General features: G+C 39.5%; 1 protein-coding gene across 2 annotated transcripts in view; it reads left to right on the top strand.

Annotated features, from left to right (window-relative positions):
• INPP5F (inositol polyphosphate-5-phosphatase F) overlaps positions 1 to 10181 on the top strand; it is an 82902-nt gene extending 72721 nt beyond the window's left edge. Inside the window, exons 16-20 of one of the 2 annotated variants that reach the window (XM_066238618.1) lie at positions 4152 to 4223; positions 5015 to 5088; positions 5466 to 5594; positions 6161 to 6248; positions 7917 to 10181. In XM_066238618.1, coding sequence (XP_066094715.1) covers positions 4152 to 4223; positions 5015 to 5088; positions 5466 to 5594; positions 6161 to 6248; positions 7917 to 9075 — 1522 coding nt within the window. In that variant the 3' untranslated portion in view covers positions 9076 to 10181. The remainder of the gene's footprint in view (positions 1 to 4151; positions 4224 to 5014; positions 5089 to 5465; positions 5595 to 6160; positions 6249 to 7916) is intronic. The other variant, XM_066238619.1, reaches the window with a different exon arrangement.
• The last annotated feature ends 1072 nt before the right edge of the window (positions 10182 to 11253 follow it).

An 11253-nucleotide genomic window follows, 5' to 3' on the forward strand; every position in this document is an offset into this window, starting at 1 on the left:
TTTGAAACTCTCCACTCAGGTTTTGGAAGGATTTCCTCTAAGGTTGACCACACCAGAAGGGGTCATGTCTGACAATGGTGTTAGTTGCCTGGGCATTTGGGCTGTTTTCACCTCTGGCTGTTATAATTAGTGATGCTGTGAAAAAGTTTTGTTTGAATACCTGTTTGTTTGGTTTGTTTGTTTTTTGGTATACACCTGGGAGTGGCAATTGCCAGGCCATGTGTAATTCTATGTTTAACTTTTGAGAAACCACCAAACTCTTTTCTCTAGTGGCTGTACCATTTTACATTCCCACTAGCAAGCTATGAGGATTTCAGTTTTTCTGAGGCTTCACCAACACTTATTTTCTATTTTTTAATTGTCATTCTAGTGGGTGTGAAGTGGTAACTATTGTGGTTTTTTTTTTCATTTTTCTGAAGCTGGAAACAGGGAGAGACAGTCAGACAGACTCCCGCATGCGCCCGACCGGGATCCACCCGGCACGCCCACCAGGGGCTACGCTCTGCCCACCAGGGGGCGATGCTCTGCCCATCCTGGGCGTCGCCATATTGCGACCAGAGCCACTCTAGCGCCTGAGGCAGAGGCCACAGAGCCATCCCCAGCGCCCGGGCCATCTCTGCTCCAATGGAGCCTTGGCTGCGGGAGGGGAAGAGAGAGACAGAGAGGAAAGCGCGGCGGAGGGGTGGAGAAGCAAATGGACGCTTCTCCTGTGTGCCCTGGCCGGGAATCGAACCCGGGTCCTCCGCACGCTAGGCCGACGCTCTACCGCTGAGCCAACTGGCCAGGGCCTACTATTGTGGTTTTGATTTGCATTTTCCTAGTGGCAGCTGATGTTGAGGATTTTTTCTTGTGCTTTTTGGCATTTATTGTCCTTAGGAAAATGTCTGTTTAAATCCTTTGCCTGTTTAAAAATTGGGTTGTGTGTCTTTGTTGTTGATTTGGGCCATGTTTTTGTAACTAGTTTTACAGGGACCAAGGCTTGAGTTAGGGTGAGGTTGGTGAGACAGGGTTGTACAAATGTAGGGTCAGATCCTGTGTTTAAAAAAATGTTGATGTTTTGTTCATCATGATATTTTTGCATTGATTTTAATCTTTAAGAATACTGCTCTAAAAGTTTTCTTGTTGGCTATGGGTTTGTTTTTGTTTTTTTCATCCCCTTAAATATTGCACCAGAGACCAGTGCCTTACTAACCTCACTGCATCACGACCCTGTATAAGTATCCGGCAAAAACAGTTGTGACAAGCAGTTTACAAATAACCCTACACTGGACAGTAGGAATAGCTGCTGTTACCTTTTCTTAATCTCCTAATAGTCCAAGTGGAACTGTCCAGCACCACTCTGGCTGGTTGCTTGGTTTCTGCCCTCTTTGGAATATACCTAGCGCCCACTCCACAGGCTTTTGTCCTTTCAAGCACTGAGCAAAGCTCACTGCAGATAGCCTCTGGCGCATACAGATCAGACCTCCCAGCTTCAGGGTCCTATCCCTACTGCTCCTAGGTGCCCCCAGTAGCTGCAGGAAAAATTCTTACTTTAATGACAGCTAATAAGCGCCTGGCGGCACACCGCGGGAGGAAGGAAGAATCTTAAATGGGAAAGGAGATCGGCACACTATCCAAGGTGTCCTCCAGCATCTCCACAAAGCCCACTGTTTATTTTGTCTAAAGCATTTTCTACAAAGAGTAGATGACTGTTTCTCCTCTACCAGTTTTAATGGAATAGCGAGGTGGCCATGTTCTTAGGCCTGTAACAGTGCAGGGCATAGATGCTCAATTAAGGCGATGCAGTCCACCTGCCAACGCCCTTCACTCAGGCGCTTGTGAACTCGTGCAGGTATGGCGGTATATCCAGGGCCTGCGGCGACCTTAGATCCCCTCCTCTGCGGGGCTGGGGGAGTCTGTGCTGTTCTAGAGGGTTCCGTGGTGCTGGAGCAGCCGCGCATGCGCACGGGCGCCTGCCGCAGTGGACGTGGGCGGCCGGAAGCGAGACGTGTTGTGGGCGTGACTTGGCGCGGCAGCTCTGCGGTTGCCGCAGTCGTCGCAGGCTGAGGTTGGGTGCAGGTTGCTGTGGATTGAGCTGTGACTCCTCGACGGACGGACAGACGGACTGACGGACTGAGGACTGCCGCGATGCCGCGCTCCCACAGGCCGCCACCTACCGCGCAGCGGGCCGCCAACGCGGCGGGCAATGCCGCTGAACCCAAGCCTGAAGGCGGCAGCCTGGCGACCACTTTCAAGATTTTTCTCCTTTTTGCAGGACTTATGGTTAAAGTGCCTGTGGGGCTGTATTTTTCTTCTAAATTACTCATTTTCCAGAGTCTGCTGTTTCTGTCCTCTGACGACAGCGGCTTCTACGCGACCATCGTGGCCGTGGTCGGGCTGCATGTGGTGCTGTCCGTGTTCGTGTTCGTGGTGTGGCGGGAGGGCCTGCCGGACTGGCGGGACGACAAGGACGATTAGGCCGCCGGCCGCCGGGTTGGGGGTGGGCAGGGCCGGGGGCTCGTGCTTTTCGTGTCTGTGCTGAAACCAGCCAACACGGGTCCTCTCTGTGTTTCAGGGGCGGGCGGGTGGGGAGGGCCATTCGTGTTTCTGCTGCTAAAACCAGTTAAAGGTGGGTGGGGGAGGGCTGACATCTTTCTCGACTGCCTGTTACGTGCCAAGTGTTGTGTTTTTTTTTAAGGACATAATGTTTTTGACTGAGGATCACGTCTGACTGATGTAAATAGTAGTGCCAAAATAGGAAAGGATCGTGACTCTAATTAACAGTAGACTATTTTTCATATTAAAATATGTTGTGACGTAATTTTTTGTGACGTGGCTCAAGCACCAGTTTTCAGAGTGCATGTAAGTATTGATGCGCACAACAAAATTGCGTTCTACAGTGCTTTTCTGTATTCTCCGCGATGCTGCTGGGGTCATTGAATTTACGGGGTTTTCTTCCTTCACTGATTGATTAGTTAGTGCTCATATTTTAGATCCATTGGTGTATTATTGGGACCTGGCATCATATCTCATTCGTTGTATTTTGGGGTGTATTTCATTAGGTGAAAATTGAGAATGTTACCTTACTTAGATTAAAACTGTTAAGACTTACAATGCAGCAAAGTGCACAGATGTAAAATACTGCAGTTTAATCTTTGGGTACTATTTTTCTCTGCAGTACCAGTTAAACAATGACCTCATTGTGACGCAGATTAAATATGTGACTCACATTCTATCTAGAAATGATTTCTTCCCTCTTGTTTTCCTTTTTTTTCCCCCAGTGGCATTTTGATAAGTCTTGGCAAATAGCTATGCAATTCTAAGGCAGAATTATCTACTCATAGTGCAATTTTGAGACTAATGTAAGAATGCAGATTAATTTTCACCTTTTGTTTGGGTAGGTTGTTAATAATATTAGGTGAATATTTAGATTGAAAGTGTTATTAGACTTCTGATTCTCCCTGTATAATTCGATTATTTTGTAGATTTTATACATTGACCATTGTCTTATTTGTAATCTTAAAAAGATGTCGGTTTTACTGCAGATGTAGTTGTTTGTCAACACTCATCTAGTGTTGAACCTTTTATTTTGATAATTTGATTTTTAGAGTGGAGGTAAATATGCCAAATGGACTTAGAATAATGAAATGCTTATTGCTTAAAAGCCAAGTAAATTAATAATAAAAATACAAATTTTTATTATTTAGCTTGGGCTTGGTTCCATTTTTGCACGGTATATTTATGTAAAATTCTTTCCAAGGATGCATTCTACATGAGTGTATAAAATACCCTTAATGTGCAGTGTCATTTCAAAGGTTAGATCATGTGAGATAATCTAGACTGTTCTTTAACTCATATTTTTCTTTCTTTCCAAATCCCCCTTTGTCCAAGCCCACACTACCCTCCACACAAGAATCCATTTCTCCAGTTTCCACCCCCCACCTCTGTGAGAGGGACCTCGCTTCAGCTGCACCCTCCCCAAACTGGATTCCTTTGTCCTTTTAAAAAAATCCCAGATTGTATACATTTAATTTTAGAACTAGGACTCATTAGTTATTTGATTTTTCTCCCCCATCTCCAATTTTATCATAAGTGGCTCACCTGTAAAAAATAAGCTTGGCAAAAATGTAGATGAAAATAAAAATATTTAATTGCTTGTCATGTTTGTTTAGCCTCATTGATGCTACTCACAGAGATGTGGATGTGCTGTTACTGCTTTCTAACTCTGCCTACTACGTTGCCTAGTAAGTCGCTTATTGATTTAAAGCTTTTAATTTTAAATCTGAGTAAATGTCCATTTTAGGAAATAAACTGGTTTTGTTATGTATTATAAGACATGTCATTGAACCACTTTACCTTTTATAACTGTTAGCATCACTGAGACTTCCTTTTATCAATTTAAAATGTTAGACTATAATCAGTGTTTATATAATATCCTTTTAGCTTTTAGTATTATTTCCTATATATCTCCCGTTTTTATGTATTCTACATATTTTTATTATTGATGCCCATATATCATTGTTTTCATCACTAAGCCATAGTTAAATGTTTCCCTATTGTCAGGCAATATATATATATATATATTTTGCAATTGTGAGTGATATAGTTGTCTTTGTACATATAATTTTACATGTATGTACACATGCACTTCTTAGTTTACAAGGTTATTTTGGTCACAGTGATGAATTATATGACTTTTGTGGTTTATTGTTAAATTGACTTCCAGAAAGACTACCAATTAACAATGCCACTAGCAAAAATACAAGTATTTTCCTCATAGGCTTGCCAGACTTGAGGTTTTTTTAAAAAAAATCATTGGCCCAGGTACCTGTGGCATTGATTATGTGATTTGGATGTGTTTAACTATGTATGTGTTAATCTAATTTCATCTAGTTTTAAAAATATTTGTTTAACTCTGCATTGTGCTATGGGAGATTTTAACTGCATAGTGGTTGCTACTATTATACCTCAGACAAACATGCTTTTGCTTTTAATCCTTTTTTAAAATCCCTTTTTTAAAATTTCCTTTATCTAGTTATGATGATGAAGTTGATAAAGTCAACCAGTATCAACGACTAAGTCTGGAAGACCTGGAAAAAATAGAAATAGGTAAATGTTAAGATACTAACCAAGTCATAGAAAGCAAATACTGTTTCTTCCAAGAGTGGGTCCATTTATTTATACAGTCAGCATATCTTATTAGAACCAGAAAGGGATGTTTCCAGTAATCTATTTTTTAGGACTTTCTGTTCTTTAGAGATTAATGGATATAATCTAATAACTATTTCTTTTATTGTGAAGATTAATGCAGCAATCAAGAAAGTTAATATTTGAGACTGAAGAAGAGTTTTTATTTATAGCCTTATCAAACCAAATTGTCATGATAAGCTGAAGAAAAATGTGCCTAAATATCTAATTGAAGAATATGTTGGTCTTTTGAAGATACAGTATGTGAAGGATTTACACATATTCATTTGGGTCTTTAGGTCCTGAACCCACCCTTTTTGGTAAGGCAAAGTTCTCCTGCATGCGATTGCACTACAGATACAAAGAAGCAAGTGGCTATTTCCACACGCTCAGAGCTGTTACACGCAGTCCAGAAGAGGATGGGAAAGGTAAAGAAGAGAGAGGAAGTTATTGAGTAATAATTTTTCATCTGGTCTTATAAGCCCCAGTGGAATTTGGAGCAGTACATATCATTACCAACTAAATGGTCCAAGGAAAGTAGCTTCGCGATTTGAGACCTTGAAATAGCGAGTTTATTCTCAGCAACACAGGGTATTTATAAACTGATGATCTAGTTTGGGGTAAGGGAATCTATAATGGGAATTGTGTGTGTGGCCATATGGATGCTGGGCTTTTCCCACAACACATGCCTTGTGTGGTTAGTAGTCAGGAACTATGTCAGTCATGTTCACAGCTGTTAATTACCGCAGCATCTAGCACATTAATTCCAATTGATTTGGTTCTTTTGCTCTTTATTTACTCTTCTGTTAAAATTGGTTTTAGTACAGTGAATTAGTAGGGGCAATAATGAATAAGAAGCAGTTTTCTGTAAATTGAAGCACATAAATTTTTATTTAACTGGAATACTATAAATTTCATTTAGGGTTCTGAGTTAGAACTGCAATTTTAAGGATGTTTTAGAGAAAATTGGCAAGCAGTTGTGTTTGGGTTTCAGATACCCTTCAGTGCATTGCCGAGATGCTGCAGATCACCAAGCAGGCCATGGGATTAGATGTATCTGTAATTGAGAAAAAACTTGAGAGGTGAGTATACTTCTGATTTTTCTCTCAAGAGTAAAGACATCACTATCTAAAGTCTGTCTTTAAAAGTGTTTGCACTGGTGGTGATGGTGGGGGTCACATAGTAATGAGTTGGTATTTAGAAAGGGAAGTATCAAATGTTTTTTAAACACTAGGTTTTTTAATTTTAAAAAAGAAAGCCTGTAAACAGATTATTTATCTGAACAGATTATTGTAGATTTACCATCTAATGAGGTTTTATGGTCGATAGTCCACTAGAGAAGAGAGCCATTTGGTCATCTGTAGAGAAAAATTGTACAGTTTTTTGTTAGTAGAAATATTTCTGTAGTCTCGAATGTTAAAAATTTTATGAAAGTCTCATCACCAAAGATCCTGCATGATCAAGAGAGTCAAACGTTCAAGCCATGTGGTGAATAGCATGACTCTTTTTTTCTTATCCATAGCTATCATGAGGGATGCCAAAGGAGAAACAACTAAGTTTAGTTTATGTTACATGTCCCAAATCTTTTATATCTAAATAAATTTAGACCTGTGGTGGCGCAGTGGATAAAGCGTCGACCTGGAAATGCTGAGGTCGCCGGTTCGAAACCCTGGGCTTGCCTGGTCAAGGCATATATGGGAGTTGATGCTTCCAGCTCCTCCCCGCCTTCTCTCTCTCTGTCTCTCCCTCTCCTCTCTAAAAAATAAATAAATAAATTTAAAAAAAAAAATAAATAAATAAATTTAGATAACCCATAGGGAACATAAGGGAATGAAATTCTTCCTCCTCCCACCTCTACCTGAGTTCAGCCAAATTGGAATATATGTAGATAGCTTCAGTTATGGAGCTACCCATTCATAGTCATTGCTGCCGTTCCAGTTAGAGTATGGATGTGGAGCCTTTGAAATGTGATTAGTCTGAATTTTGGGTGTGGGGTTGTTTTGTTTTTGAGAAAAACTTATTCTCAGACAGCCCAAAAACATGGTTTGAGGCAACTATTGGAAGGCTTCCCTCCCTCCTTCCAACTGTCTCCTCCTCCTGAGTGCCTGGAGAATACAGTTGAAGGAAAGATGCAGTAGCAACAATGATCAGCTCTGAACATAAACGATTTGGTCCAAAAGGACTCAACATTACTATCAAATTACCAGAAAGAGCTTCACTGAGTACTGCAAGTCCTGAAGAACTAGTAGTGTTTCCACAGGGTGGCCTTTTGTTGCACCAGCTGGCCTGCTTGAGGAAGATGAGGACAGAACTCATGTGGGAGATCTCACTGGCCTGCTCGCTGGACTTGAGCTTACTTAAAGTCACACGGCTGGGGAACAACTCATCAAAAGTATTTAAAAAGGCTTCTGCTGCCCTCTTCTAAAATACTACCCATTGGCTGTTTCAAATACCTCATTAATTACTTTTTAATATTATATGCTGAAATAACAGGGTTAAGTAAAATACTATTAAAACTCATTTTTAATGTGGCTGCTAGAAATTTTTTAATTACATTTATAACTCATATACTCCTATTGGACAGTCCTGTTCTGGTGTCAACTCCAAGGCGTTATCTGAGTTTATCAGTTAGCAGTGCACTGTTTTAAAAAAATTGGAGTCAGTGTAAATGACAGCATTTTCACTTTAATAATTGGAACTGGTATGTTGAATTCCATGGTGAATTAACTTTTTTCTCTTCTAATTTGTAGGAAGAACAGTAAACCTCATGAAAACATCATTGGCATCAGATCTCAAAACCAAGGCTCTCTGGCCCAGGGAAAAAATTTTTTAATGAGCAAGTTTTCATCTCTAAATCAAAAAGTGAAACAGACCAAATCCAATGTAAATATTGGCAGTCTACGAAGACTAGGAAATTTTGCAAAACCTGAAGTGAAAGTTAATTTTCTAAAACCAAATTTAAAAGTAAATCTTTGGAAATCAGATAGTAGTCTTGAAACCATGGAAAACACAGGTGTGATGGATAATAAAGTCCAGGCAGAGTCTGATGGGGAAATGTCTTCAGATAATGACTCCTACCACTCTGATGAATTCCTTACAAATTCCAAGTCTGACGAAGAAAGGCAGCTAGCTAATTCTTTAGAAAATGTAGGGCCAATAGATTATGTTCTTCCCAGTTGTGGTATTATTGCTTCAGCACCTCGATTAGGCAGTCGATCCCAATCTATTAGCAGCACTGATATTAGCATTCCTGCTCCTTCAGAGATTAGTACTGCCACTCATGGAAGTGAGCTTGGAAAAGGCTGTGAGTCTCCTTTGAAAAAGAGTCCTTCTGCTGATAATATACACATACTGACTGGCTTTGCCAAGCCTGTGGATATTTACTGCCACAGATTTGTACAAGATGCACAAAACAAAATGACCCAACTATCAGACACCAGATCTGTTTCTAAGGAGGCTAGTGTGGAAGGAAATCAAACGACCAGTCAAGTTTCTAATGAAGAAATCCAATCGGATTCAACGGAACAGATACCTTCTCGACCATCTCAATTAGATGTGTCTTTTTCTGGAACAGGCCCACAGTTTTTGTCTGTTGAAACAGTGCATTCAATTGTATCTCAGAAGACCCCCGGCTCTGGATCCAGCATGCTTGAACTCGAGACAGGACTTCACATAACTCCTTCTCCTTCAGAGAGCAGCAGCAGCAGAGCAGTCTCTCCCTTCGCAAAGATTCGGAGTTCCATGGTCCAGGTTGCTAATATTACCCAAGCCGGATTAACCCAAGGGATAAACTTTGCAGTTGCAAAGGTTCAGAAGAGCCCTGCAGAACCTGAAGTGGTTAATGAAGTCCAGCAAAGTGAACTTAAAAATATGTTTACACAATGCCAGACACGAATAATTCAGATTTAGTTTTTAGCCACAAAGAATCCTATGGCTTTTAGTCCAAAAAAAAAGTTTTCAATAGTAGGCTATTTTAACTTGTACTGACTTTGAATCTAGGGATCAAAAATTCCAGTTATGTTTATTGGGAAAGGTTTTAAAAGGAGTGTGAACTTGAGCAGATTTCCAAATTTGAGTTGGAACAACAGGAGAGCATCATTCTAGAAATGTATAGACCCCAGTAGCTTATACACTACAGAGCAGTTTGTCTCTTCGAATGTAATTCAGCAGATTACTTTGGGACATAATGACCTGAACCTTTTTTTGCAGTGGGTGGGGGGATGGGCGGGTTGAGTGTATGAAGTAGACACATAAAGGATGGTCATGGATACATTTGGGGGTTAGCATTTTTTTATAATTTTTCTCAGATGATTTCTGGTATGATCTCTACAAGATAAATACCTTTACTTTCTCTAGTGACTTGAAAAGTGTTACTAATGGAGACACATTGACTATATAACACTTGGTTTGGTTTTGATGGCTTCCATTGCCTAGGGTTAAGGGTCATTAGCATATAGTCAAGAAATGTACACCCATTTGATCCTAATTTTCCCCATATTCTAAACAAATTCTAAATTTTCTGCCACCCTGTACACCCCAAAGTCTAGGAGCATTAAGATGCGTCAGTCATAAAACCTGAGACAACAGATGTGAACACCAGCACCTATTAATTTTGCTGTTTTCAGGTAAGAATGTACATTTACTGGATATTGGTAATTCTTGAAAGAAGTCTTCAAGTTTTCATTTTTTGTAGGGGGCATTTCTTAACATCTTGTGTAGCCTATTGGAATTATTAAGACTTAGTCGGAAGCACAATTGTGCTAAAATTGGAAACAGCTTCTTCTATAAGCCCAGACATTAAGAAAGTTGCACACTTTTTTCCAAACAAGTACTGGTTTGTCTGGTATCTTTAGAGCCTTACTCTGTTGAAGTGATTCTCAGCTGAACATTCATTATGTCTGTTGTAACTTTGATAAATGTTTTCACTTTTGTTATTTATTAGTGGTATCTTTTTGTGTGTATGTGTGTTGTCAAATCTTGTGACTATTTAAAATAAAATACCATTGTAATTTAAAGTGACAATGTATGAGAATTCCTTGAATAACATTTTAAAGGGTTTGATTTTTGAATCAGATTGAAAAATTCATAAATCAAGGTAAGTTTTCTATAACTGAACACATGGTCCTAGCCTTTCCAGATATTTTACTTTTGAAGTATTTTCATAACTTTTAAAAATTATGAAATGGGTCACAGATTATCAAATTTTAAAACCTAAACACTAAAAATGAATGTTTTATCCTGTTCTTTACCACCTTTTCTGAAGATAACTGTCCCACAACTTGAGGAAATATAAGCAAAGTCATGTAATGTGTTTTAAGCTCCACAGAAATTGGTTCTGAAGAAATTTTTGAAAAACAAAATTAAGAAGGCAAGGTTTAGTTCCAGTTAAAGTAATGTATATTCAGTTTACTGATGGTTCAGATACAATGAACATGACTCGAGATCGACAACTGTAATGTCCACATGTTGTAGCAAAGGAGGAAGTGTGTCCGAAGCCCGGCATTCTCTCTTCCTGCCTACTCAGGTGGGCCTGGAGCATGAGGATGCCGTGCTCCACTTCTGGGTATGGTTTCACCAAGAGGTCTCTTCCACACAGGTCACATGTTTATTTCTTAGAAAGAGTTTTCCTTTCAAGGGACATTTCCTGCAAGACCAAGCCACTTAGGTACTTCTCTTTGGTAAATTATAATTCATGTTGTTACAATAAACACACTAACTACTCTGTTGGATTTTATTCCCACAAACCCAGTTTCTAAAAGGGTAAGATCTAGTCTAGTCTAGTCTACCTGTTGTAAAACTAAAAAAACCCAGTTAGAATAGTTTATATAAACAAGTTACTTACATTAATTTATAAAAATAGATTTGAGTTTAAGAAAAGTTAAACTAGTAATTTTTAATTCAGTTTGTTAGGCATAAATTCCTTGTTTTCAAGGCTGACCCTGTTACCTTGGTTAGCAGTGTCACTTTAGGCACATTTAAGGAATCGTTTAACTGAACTTGTTCTCATCTAGGTAAGTTACTAAGAGAAATTATCTTTATATACAACCACTAAGTTATTTTAACCTTTCCAAATACGCTTGATGCCAC

The sequence above is a fragment of the Saccopteryx bilineata genome, chromosome 7 (genome assembly GCF_036850765.1).
Source record: "Saccopteryx bilineata isolate mSacBil1 chromosome 7, mSacBil1_pri_phased_curated, whole genome shotgun sequence".
Classification (NCBI taxonomy): Eukaryota; Metazoa; Chordata; class Mammalia; order Chiroptera; family Emballonuridae; genus Saccopteryx; species Saccopteryx bilineata.